Genomic DNA, 12500 nt, shown 5'->3' on the forward strand with positions numbered 1-12500 from the left:
TATCAAGATGAAGTTAAGCTTCAGCATTTAATGCACACACACACACACACACAGACACTGTAAACTCTCTCAAACACACACACACACACACACACACACACACACACACACTGAACATGCACACACACACTGTAAACTCTGTCAAACACACACATACACACACACTGAACATACACACACACACACTGTAAACTCTCTCAAACGTACACACACACTGTAAACTCTCTCAAACGTACACACACGCTGTAAACTCTCTCAAACACACACACACTAAGTTCTCTCAATCACACACACACACACACACACACACACACAAAACACACTCACAAGGTGAAGCTCTCGTTCCAGACGGGATTAAGGGTTGAGCGGATGGTTCTGGTTTTCTGTTTGCTCTGGCTCTTTGGATCAGGAATGAGCTTGAGTTTCACATATGGGTCTGACAACCCATTTGGATCCATCGGGATCAGATTATGAGCTTCGTACACTAAAACACACAAACACATAGATACACACACAGTCAGGGTTCTGATGTCACTTTTCACTCTTCACTAAGAACACCGTTTCTGCCATGACCAGTAAGACCAGCACATTGGCACTAGTTTGTTTCAAAGCCAGTGAGACCACACCTCAGAGTCCTCCTCCTCTTACAACAGTGAGACCTGTCCGGAGCAGGAGACGCTGGCCCACGCAACTGAGAGAGGCCTTGAAACCTTAACCAGCTAGGACCATTCTCTGCACTGACAGAATGGCTGCATTAACTCTGTGCACCACTAGGGGGCACAATTATAACATAAAAGGTAAAAAATGCAGGTCACTTCCTGTGTGCTTGTCTTTGTGCACTTGTTCACAGACTGTGACTGTGCACATAGAGGTGTGTGTATGTGTGTGAGTGTGTTAGTGTGTGTGTGTGTGTGTGTGTGTGTGTGTGTGCTCGGTCATCAAATGCAAATAGTGGTATGTGTGTGTTTGTTTGTCTCTGGAAATCACCTCCAGCAAATAACTTGAAAACGACCTTTTCATCTGTTTAAAAATGCTGCATATCCTTTTGGAGCGCATTCTGCATTCCTCTCACTCTTCTCTGCATCTCACACCCCCTCCCTCTCTCCCTCTCTCTCTTTCTCTCTCTCTCTCTCTCTCTCTCTCTCTCTCTCCTGCTGTGACTCCACTTTTCCACCGCAGTGAGCTACATCTGTCAGTTTACTTCACCTTTGTTTGAGAGACAGAAAGGATGGGGGAGAGAGTGAGTGTGTGAGAGAGAGAAGAAGAAGAAGAAGAAGAAGAAGAGAGAGGACAGGACGGAGAGAGAGAAGGAAAGAGCTTCCCTAACTTTCCTTTCTCACACTCTAACTCACCTGTCAGGTAGCCCCGCCTCCTTTGAGCGACCTTTGGCAGATTGCCCCTCCCCCCTGTGTGCCTTTGACCCATAACCCCGCCCACTCGAGCTCATGCAAGACAAAATCTCTTCCCTTTGATCTATAACCTGTCCTCTTGTGCCCGTCCAGAAAACTGAAGCCCCTCCCACTCCTGCTCACCTGTGACATATAGCTCCTCCCTCTCTCCTCGTACACTCAGGTGGATCCGCCCCCTTTTCTCTGTGTGGTCGTGTCCACAGAGGCTGGGCACGCTATTCTCACAACGTTTATGGACGTTCATATCGCAGCCTCAAACACACACACACACACAGAGACACACACACACACAGAGACACACACACACACACACAGACATACACAAACACACACACACACAAGGAGGCAAAAACATAAAGTCAGACACATGATAATTGATACTAACAAGGCAGTTAATAGGACAAGCGAACAAGCTATATGTTAACCTGAATTATATTAATTTCATTTTAATAGCAAAAAACCCTCAAAAATGTTTGATTACAAACAAATTATTTCGGGCTCAGTTTCACAATCACAGCGAATGGTAGTGAAAATGATGTATGTTTACACTAATGAACGTATAGATGAATGAAGCTTTGATTGTTTTGGGTGTTTTAACTAATTGTTCTAACAAATCGTTGATTTACTGTTCATGGGCATTAGATGAGATGGAAGAGAGGAAAGAGGACAGAGAGAGAGAGACAGAAAGAGAGAGAGAGAGAGACAGAAAGAGAGAGAGAGAGAGCGAGACAGACAGAGAGAGAGAGATTGGCACATGCCACTGGTATGGTCGGCCATCTTGTTTTCCTGTACAGTTTACTGTAAGCAGGCCGCACTGACAGTGCTAATGATCACTTACTGTTGATCAGTAATCACACACACACACACACACACAGACTCACTGCTGCATTTCATTCCTTGGTGAATGAGTCCATAGAGTAGAGACCCACAGTGGTCACAAAACGTAGGACTGGAGTAGGTGTGTATCTTAAACTTGTGTTTACTCTTCAGATCCTACACACACGCACACGCACACATACACACACACACACAGATTACACAGAAGAAGAGAGAAATACATTAGTATTTAGTAAATTGCTTAAAAACAGACTGACATGAGAGAGAGAGAGAGAAAGAGAGAGAGAGAATTTAAATTAGGAGCTGTGTGAGATTCCCACTGAAGCTGACCCTCCCTCTAAAAATAGGGTTAGAGAGTTCACACAGACACACACACACACACACACACACACACAGAGTCCAGAGGATGCTCTCTCTCGCTCGCTCTCTCTCTCTCTCTCTCTCTCTCTCTCTCTCTCCCTCTCTCTCTCTCACTCACACACTCACACACACACACACACACAGTGTGTGTGGAGGACAGTCTCTGTGCTGAAGAGGCAATTATCTGGTCTATTTTCTGAGGTCAGAATTAGAGACAAATAAAATGAGAGTAACTGAGCTGTGACACTTCAGCTCCTCCATCAAAAAAACGCAACTCTGTCCTATCTTTTCCTCTCTCTTCAACCCTCATCTCCTCTCTGCTGGTAATTCTCCATCAAAACACATCATTCTCTCCTCTCCTTTCATTAAAATGCATCTTTCATTCCTCCCTGCTCCTCTCTCTCTCTCTCAAAATTCCACCCGATGCCTCCCTCATCTCACCCCTCTCCTTCTCTCTCACGGTTCCTCCCCAACCACCTCCTCTTCCTCTCCCTTTCTCTCTCTCTCTGTCGCGCTGTCTCAGTTTTCGCTTTTGCTCTGTAAATCTGTCACCCTAATCCAGCAAGATCTTCTCCTTTAAGTCTCTCTCTCTCGCCCCCTCTCTCTCTATCTATCTCAAACACACAAACACACTCTTTCTCCTTGACCTACTTTCCCACCCAGTGTTTTTCGATGGATGGAAAAAAAAACGTGAAGGGATGTCTTTTAAATCCCTGAGAGAACAACAGAGAAAGAGAGGAAGAACATTCACACTCTCCGTCAGAGTAACACCATCATCAGCTCAGATCAGTGAGGTGCTAGAAAAAGAGTTGGAAGGAGAAAGACAGATGAGGTGCTGTTTGGATGTCAGGCTAGTAACACATACATAACTGTGTGTGTGTGTGTGTCAGAGAAAATAAGAGATGAAAGGAGTTGGGGAAATGAGAGAACAGAACAGACAGAGAAATGAACCGAGGCAATGGTCAAGAGAAAGTGAGAGGTGGGGCGACAGGGAGGAGATGAAAGAGTGAGAAAAAGACAGAGGTCAGAAAGGAAGAAGGAGACAGACATGGTGAACAGAGGGACAAGAGTGGGAGTGAGAGAGTGAAAAAGAGAAAGCATGATACAGAGAGATACTGGGCAGGAGGTAGGGATAGAGGAAAGAGAAAGCATAACACGAGGTGTGTAAGAAAATATCGATAATATCGAGTATCGCGATATGTTCTGTGATACTGTGTCGATTTCTCAAAAACACCATTGATTTTTAATTAATAGGTTACATGCAAAGATTCATGGTAGACAGTGGTTCATTTTGTGTTGTTTAAACCCCCTAGATAGCTGTGTTGTAATCTATCCTCAGCCATTTGACTCTTCCACTCCAATTTAACAACATAAACTGAGACAGGAAGTAGCATAAGGGCGCATCGCTAACATTCGCACTAGGTTTGTAAATGCTAACGTTACCACCGATGGCTGAACCTGAAAGAGTTAGACCAGCTCCCACGGCGTACAGAGCTGAAGTGTGGGCTCATTTTGGCTTCCACCATAAAGAAGGCACTAAGGAGGTCGACAAGAGTCATGCTGTTTGCAAAATGTGCCATGCCAAAATCAAATACTCTGGGAACACAACAAACCTTAGAGCACCCCTCTGAGCAAGACACCATTCTGTTGTACAGCTAACGGAACAGCAGATGGCTAAAGTCAAATGAGTGGGTCTAAAATTAGATTTAAAAAAATCGCAATGTATCGCCTTGCATACAGTATCGCAATATATCGCAATATACTGAATCGTAACCCCTGTGTCGGGATAAGTATCGTATTGCCAGATTCTTGCCAATACACAGCCCTACATGATACAGAGAGATGCTGGGCAGGAGGCAGAGATAGAGGAAAGAAAAACGGAGGAGAAAGTGAAAGAAAAACACACACCTCTGCTTTAGGGCCGGACACAGCTCCAGGACACGTAAAGGTGACAAACTCATGGCACCGTTTGTGAACAACAAAACTACAAACTTACAGAAGGGGGGGGGGGGTTGGAGAGAGAACAATGGTTATCACACAGGAACCTTCAGTTATCAACACTTATCCCCATAAATCATCAAAATTCAGCTTATATGAAATAGATAAAAAAAAATGTTTTACCTTGACACTGGAAACCCTGTTTTCCAATTCCCCTGTGATAAAATAAAAAGACGTGGCAGTCAGTTCTTCCAATGGCCACTAGATGGCAATGTGGTAATACATTAAATACTTAATATGGAAAATTAGCGGCGCCTAGTGGTCATTTTTAAAAATGTGAGAAAGCGTAAAGATTCTTATGCCTCCCAAAAAGCCTTTTCATGTGTTTGAGTCTATAAACCCTTATCTAGTGGTTCGCACGTATTGTAACTCTATTATTGTGCATAATCTACAGAATACAGACATTATAAAGTCATATTTTTAAAGTACCAAACTGCCAAGACACCGAGAGAAAACAGAATACTGCACTTTTCGGGCTTTTAAAAGCCAGTACAAGCAAGGTGCCCTCTAGAACATTCTGAAAGATGACAAGGCTTTCCATAAAGGCAGAGCAGAAGGGATATAAAATAACATATCGGTAGAAAAATAACCATAAAAAAAAAAAAAATCATAGACTGTTATACAGACGCCGTATGGCTTTAGTGTTGATTATGGCACTCGCTCTCTCATTCTCTTTCTCCTTCTCTATTTCACTCTCTCTCTAACCCCCCCCCTCTCTCTCTGTGTGTGTGTGTGTGTGTGTGTGTAGAGCATACGGTCTAGCAGCAGTTCAAACTGTGATATCTGCATTATTCACACTGCCCCTCAGGCTGGGCAAACACGCACAACTTTACAAGGGAGTGAGGAGTGAATGACAGAAGTAAAGGAGTGAGGGTGGGCGGGGGGGTGGGGGTTGGGGGTGGATGAGTCGGAAAGATGACCTGAGCTGCCCGCCATCCTCACACACACACACACACACTCACACAGAGGAGGGAGGTAAGAGGGTGCGCGGTTTTGACTGTGTAAATCTGGTCTGAGACTTCCCACGTACTGTTAGCGGAGCGCGCGCACAATACAGCTACGCAAAGTGTAAAACAATGGCTACACTGTGCTGAGCGTCCATAGAGATGAAATCGGTGGGATGTGCAGTCGTTCAGGATAAAATATGTGGCGATGAGTGTTCAGTTGGACATGTTTTTTTTTTTTTGTTTTTTTTTTAACAGAGTAGCTGAATGTGAAAACGTTAGATAAAGCTATCGGTGGAGGGTTTACAGTCAATGACACTGTAAAGGCAACAGCAGTGCAGTGTTGACGTCTGCTGCCAAGGGGGGGGGGGGGGGTTGGTAGACCGCAGTGTAAACCTCTGATTGTAAAGGAGGGAAGTGTTGAATGGGGTTTGCTGTATGAATGCGTTGGTGGATTGTGTGTGAGGTGGATCTGATGCGATGCACAGCGGTATGTGCCCGCTCTGCATTAAGTGTTAAGTGTCTGTTTACCATATGAAGTTGCTGCATTGGGTGGTATGTTTGCGTTAAGTATGTGTGTTAAGTGTGCGTTTACCATATAAAGTTGGCACAGTACATGGTATGTTTGTGTTAAGAGTGTGTGTGTCAATGTGTGTGTTCACCATATGAACTCAGAGCAGTGGGTGATGTGTTTTTGTTAAGTGAGTGTGTGTGTGTTAATTGTGCGTTTACCATATAAAGTTGCTGCATCGGGTGGTATGTTTGCGTTAAGTATGTGTGTTAAGTGTGCGTTTACTATATGAAGTTGGCACAGTACGTGGTGTGTTTTTGTTAAGCGTGTGTGTGTTAAGTGTGTGTTTACCACATGAAGTTGGTGCAGTGGTTGGTGTGTTTGTGTTAAGTCTGTGTGTGTGTTAAGTGTGCGTTTACCATATAAAGTTGCTGCATGTGGTATGTTTGCGTTAAGTATGTGTGTTAAGTGTGTTTACCATATAAAGTCGGTACAGTGGGTGGTATGTTTGTGTTAAGAGTGTGTGTGTTAAAGTGTGTGTTCACTATATGAACTCAGAGCAGTGGGTGATGTGTTTGCGTTAAGTGTGTGTGTGTGTGTTAAGTGTGCGTTTACCATATAAAGTCAGTGCAGTGGCTGCAGAAGGTAGGCTGTTTAAAGAAGCGTGCGGTGAACTGATGATCCTTCACCTCCACAATACGTTTGTGTTTGAGCGCTCCTTTCCTCTGGAACACAGGCACACGGGGAGGAGGAGAGAGAGGGGAGGGCAGGGGGGATGAGGAAGGAGATGGGGAGGACAGGGCAAGCGGAGAGAGGGAGGGCGACGGAGAGACTGGGGTAGACATGCCTCCTTCTGAGGGGGAGACACAGAGAGAGAGAGAGAGAGAGAGAGAAGGAGAGTTTCGTTAATCAAGGCACTCGTTTTGAACAGGAAAACGTAGAGAAGGATGAGTGAAAAGAAAGGAAAGATAAGGAGTGGAGAGGGGAGGAGACAGAAGAATGGGATGATGACAGAAGGAAGGAAAGAAGAGATGGATGATGGTGAAAAACAAGGTGGAGTGGTAGTGGAGGGGTAAACAAGCTCGTGGATTACAATACCTCAGAAGGAAAGGCCAGATACACACACACACGCGCGCACACACACACACACACACACACATAAATATGGAGTACAGACATGAGAAGATGTGGTTGTGGGGGAGGCGGATGTTGATATTGAGAGGGAGAGAGAGAGAGAGAGACAGAGAGAGAGAGAAAGAGAGAGAGAGAGAAAGAGAGAGAGAGAGATCCACAGGGAAAAAGGAAAAAAGAGAGAGAGAGTGAGAGGTTAATAAATGGAGAAAGAGTGGTAGACATTCTTCAGAGATATACACTGATTAGTTTATGCCCTGCCCTACTTCTCTCTCTCTCTCTCTCTCTCTCTCTCTCTCTCTCTCTCACACACACACACACACACACACACACACATGCGCACGCCCAGTCACCATACTCTTCATCGCCACACCAACCAAACCCTCACCACCTGCCCCGTGTTCTCTCTCTTTCTCTCTCTCCGATCTTCGCCTCTCTCTCTCTCTTCTCAAGTCTTGTTCCTTTCGATTCAACTTTACCCAAAGCGCACTCTTTCTTTCTTTCGTTCTCTTTCTTTCTTTCTTTCTTTCCAAAATATAGCCTCTCCCTCCCTCTCTCTCTCTCTCTCTCTCTCTCTCTCTCACACACACACACACACACACACTCCTGCTCTGTTTGAGTCTCTCTGTCAAAGTGACATTTCTCCTCTGCTGTTTAATTAATGGTGGAGTTAGTTGATGTCAAATGGAAACAGAGTGGTATCGATCAGATACGCGTTATAATAAAATAATAAAATAATAAAATAAAGGGAGTGTGGAAGATGGAGTGCTGACTGACTGAATGAAAAATGGAATACAGGACGTGAAGTCAAGAAACAGGAGATGATCTCGGATTACAATACGGGAGAAAATGGATGTATCGAAGGAGGGACATGAGGGACGTCAATGGAACCGGAACAATATCGAGAGCACAAAACTTTTTATTTTTTTTCACGATGGATACGTCTATAAATAAAAAAACGAGAAGGCGATGGCTAACGTGACGAAAGTTCAAAAGGCAGAGAAGCAGATAAGAGGAGAGAGAGAGAGAGAGAGAGAGAGTGACAGGAAGAGAGACAGGGTGAAAGAGAGAGAAACTGTACCTGTAGTTTTGGTTGTTCAGCTGACAGACTTGATACAGACTTGATCAAAGAGTCCAGTATCTCTTCTTCTTCTCCCTCCTCTTCCTCTCACTTTCTCTCTCTCTCTGTCTCTCTTCTCTATATACGTGTATGAGCGTTCGCCTGTTCGTGTTTCACAAAAAAAAACAAAAACAAAAAAAACCCCCGAAAGACAGAGAAAACTGCAGAAAGAGAGAATATTTAACGAAAATGTTCACATATAGGAAAACGACAAACTCACAAAAAACTATTTTAAAAAAAGGGAGAAAAAGGAAGGGATGAGACCAGAGCTTTCCAAGAACGAAAGAGGAAGGGGGAGCAGAGGTGAGCTATATATTCCTTCAACCAATAGAGTGAGAAGAGGCGAGAGACTCTCTTTCCAAGATTCTGTTTTTACCAACAGAATGAGGGGATGAGAGAGAGAGAGAGAGAGAGAGAGAGAGAGAAGGGAGGGGATGTAGAGAAATAGGCAGCAGTTCATTTTTGAAATCTGGGTTACCTCTCTCTGGAGAATGACAAAGAGATGGAGGAAAGGAAAGAGGACAGAGAGAGACAGAGACTGAGAGAGAGACAGAGACTGAGAGAGAGAGAGATTGGCACATGCCACTGGTGTGGTCGGCCATCTTGTTTTCCTGTACAGTTCAATGTAAGCAGGCCGCACTGACAGGGCTAATGATCACTTACTGTCGATCAGTAATCACTCTGAATAACACGCACACGCGCACACACACACACACACAGAGTCAACAGATGGAGAGATCTGGCACCAGCAGAAGCTGAGATATAGCCAACGTAACGCAGGATTTGGACAAACAGCTGAAGAGCTGTCGTGAAAAACGAGAAGCTAATGGTATCATCTCTGTAACATCTGCAGGAACAATCCACACACACACACACACACAGGTGGTTCATCTGTAGAACGACTCAGCTGCAACAGTTCAGAGAAAGTAGGTAGAGGCAGAGAGACAGGGGTCTGACAGCTGGGTCACAACACGCACACACACTCTCACACACACACACAGAGTATACCTGCCTTTGAATGGTGGGGGGGGTGAGAGAAAGAGGGTAGAGGAGAGAAACGGGGTGGACTGAGAGACATAGAAAGATAGAGAGAGAGAGGGAGAGAGAGGGAGTGCAGGAGAGAGATAGAGAGTAAAAGGTTGAAGGTCTAATGAAGTAAAATGTAGGTTATTAGTCTCCTGATGGGGAAACAGAGAGAAAATTAATTAACAATTATAATTAGCAAAGATTGTTAGAGAGCAAGCCAGTGTCATTGAGTGTGTGTGCGCGTGTGTGTGTGTGTGTGTGTAGGTCAGCGTGCTGTTTGCAGGTTAATTTGATGATCATGTTTTCAGATCCTGCTGTCATTATCTGTAAAACACACACACACACACAAGCATGCTTGCATGCACAGGAGAGAGAGGGAGAATACATGGTAGATATTAGTCTTATGTTATTTGCAGTATGTTATGTTAAGGCTGTACGGGTGTCAGACGGGTCCTTCTTCTTCGCCCTCTGCACAAACACACCTCTGCTAATTATCAGTCAGAGCTCCGTGTCAATCTGTGTGCCGGTACTGAGCCGCCGCGGACGCATGCGGGTCGGGCCCCGTGGCACACGCCGGCGCGTGGCAATGCCGAGCACGCTCGTTTTCGACCGCCGCCTTTTTTTTTTTTTTTTTTTTGCCACGCTCTGCGTGAGAGTCGTAAAAATGAATTAAAGCCGCGATCAGCATCTGCACAGCACCGCTATAAAACTCAAGCAGCAACTGAACACCACAGGAGGACAGGGTAAAGGGGGGGGGGGGGGGGGGTCGGGCTTCACCTGTTGATTCGTATGATTGAGAGAAATGAGATATTACCGTGTTGGGTTGTTAAGAGTTGCGTTCAGATATGAGAGAGAGACATTATAGCTGACAACACCAACGGATTCCTCGTAAAACATTCAGGATGTTTTTATATTGCATTTATGTAGCATATACCAAGTTTTTATCTCTGATGCATGGTCCCTCACTGCGTGTGGAAATACTGAACATAAATGTTTGATGTTCCATAAGACAGGACAAGACTGAGTACGAGCGCCGTTCATCATATCTGACAAAAACGACACATTTTTCAAACGGTGTGAAACACGGCAAATGTCCAGAGCTATGTGGCAGTTATCAGATCCCAATAAACGAATCCTGTGTGCGAGTGTGTGTGTGTGTGTGTTAAAGGGTAAAAGACAAGGCGCGATAAAAGTCCTGTAACACACACACACACACACACACACACTCCAGGGATGTGACAGTGAATGTATGAAATTAAATTAATGAAAACATATACTCTTTCATTTTAATTTCAAATGATGGTCAAACATTGGATTAGTCAGCCGTAAACTACACAGTCAGCATCCAGAGAAATTCTCTCTCTCTCTCCTTCTCTCCTGCTGAGTGGACGTTTACTCTATCACTCTTAAGGGGCACACGGTTTCCCTCTACGGCTACTAACTTCTGCAGACACTGTGACTTTTCTCCAGCTGTGAATTACAGAGAAGGTCATACAGGGTTTAAATTCCACATCACGCCTCGGACGCAGGGCCTTTTAGCAGAGCTAAACTCCAAAAATTGACATCAAACCACCTGCCACACAATTATAAACCACCGTTTCATACACCACCGAAGGAACACAGCAAATCTCCAAGCATTGATTTTGTTTGATGTGAAGTGTGCGAGCGTTCCACAGCGTTGTTTTACACGTGCAGTGCTACAGTTGGTCTCTAGATGGTGCTGTTTCACGCTGTTCCCGCAGAAAACCGGCACTCTAACCAACATGCATTTCCTGTGATACCTCAGCGCAGTATGATCAACACGATCTGATTCAAACCCGAGTCAAACAGATCCAAATCTTACCCAAATCCAAATGTGAAGTTTAATCTGAGGTTTAATCTGAAGTTTGAGGTTTAATTCCTCAAAACCCGTAAAGTGTAACCAGAATTACTTTAACCTTAAATCATTGCCCACCTTGGACGAGTGAATGTACGATTTGACTGAAAAAAAAAGTGTGTCTCTCTGCCATTGCTCAGTGCCAGTGAGTCTCCAAGCTGGTCTTGCAGTCATTCATTCCTGTCAGCTGTTTTCCCCCCTAATCTCTCAGACTGTTATTTACCCTGAGTTAAGCTTTCTGTCAGTCACGGAGACCAGCTGAGGCTCCTGTCCGCCCAATCAGTCATTCTAACGAGGCAGAGCCACACATCTGTGACGAGGTAAAGCCACACATCTCTAACGAGGTAAAGCCACACATCTGTAACGAGGTAAAACCACACATCTGTGACGAGGTAAAGCCACACATCTGTGACGAGGTAAAGCCACACATCTGTGACGAGGTAAAGCCACACATCTGTGACGAGGTAAAGCCACACATCTGTAATGACGTAAAGCCACACATCTGTAATGACGTAAAGCCACACATCTGTGACGAGGTAAAGCCACACATCTGTGACGAGGTAAAACCACGCATCTGTGACGAGGTAAAGCCACACATCTGTGACGAGGTAAAGCCACACATCTGTGACAGCCACAGACCTGTTATGAGAGAGTGTCAAGACATCTGTAATGATGTAAAGTCACAAATCTGTGACAAAGTAGAGTCACATATCTCTAAAGAGGTACAGTCGCAGGGTAGAGTCACAGACCTGTGATGAGTCAGAGTCGGCTGACGGGTCCAACAGGGAAGGACAATGAGCAGAAACAGATCTAAGAGATGTAAATGTAGTGTGTATTGGGCTCTCCTTCGTTTTCTGGATGGGTTGTGACAATGTACTTCTGGAACATGGTCAGTGCAAATCAATAAATTAAACAGTAAGTAAGTAAATAAATAGATAAGTAGAGTAACAAAAAACCAAAGCATTTTGGTGTTAAATCCTGAGTCTCTTGAAATTGTACCTCATCAGTTCTGTCCTGTGGAGTGTCAGTGAGGGTTGGGGTTTGTCCGGTCACATGATCATAAAGTCATATCTGTGACAGCTCCAAGCATCAGGTCACATGACCATGACATTACACTGACTGCACAGGGTTTTCCACACTTCACAACCTTCATCTTCATCTTCATCATCATTTTTTTCCCTCTCACACTATTTTTCATTCTTCTCCTCCTGTGTCCTCCTCCTCGTTCATATTTGACATTCTGGAGATTTCAGTGTTGCATTTAATTTTCACACAGTTAAGTAATGAT

The 12500-nt window shown here is 44.5% G+C and overlaps 1 protein-coding gene across 1 annotated transcript in view; it reads right to left on the bottom strand.

Moving 5' to 3' along the window:
• prkcg (protein kinase C, gamma) overlaps positions 1-6904 on the bottom strand; it is an 18978-nt gene extending 12074 nt beyond the window's left edge. Inside the window, exons 1-6 of the mRNA XM_030783478.1 lie at positions 6675-6904; positions 4728-4759; positions 4515-4597; positions 2291-2402; positions 1533-1661; positions 328-484 (exon numbers count right to left, since the gene is read on the bottom strand). Of these exons, the coding sequence (XP_030639338.1) occupies positions 328-484; positions 1533-1661; positions 2291-2402; positions 4515-4597; positions 4728-4759; positions 6675-6904 (743 nt within the window). The remainder of the gene's footprint in view (positions 1-327; positions 485-1532; positions 1662-2290; positions 2403-4514; positions 4598-4727; positions 4760-6674) is intronic.
• Positions 6905-12500: the final 5596 nt, after the last annotated feature.

This window comes from Chanos chanos, chromosome 9 (assembly GCF_902362185.1).
Source record: "Chanos chanos chromosome 9, fChaCha1.1, whole genome shotgun sequence".
Lineage (NCBI taxonomy): Eukaryota > Metazoa > Chordata > Actinopteri > Gonorynchiformes > Chanidae > Chanos > Chanos chanos.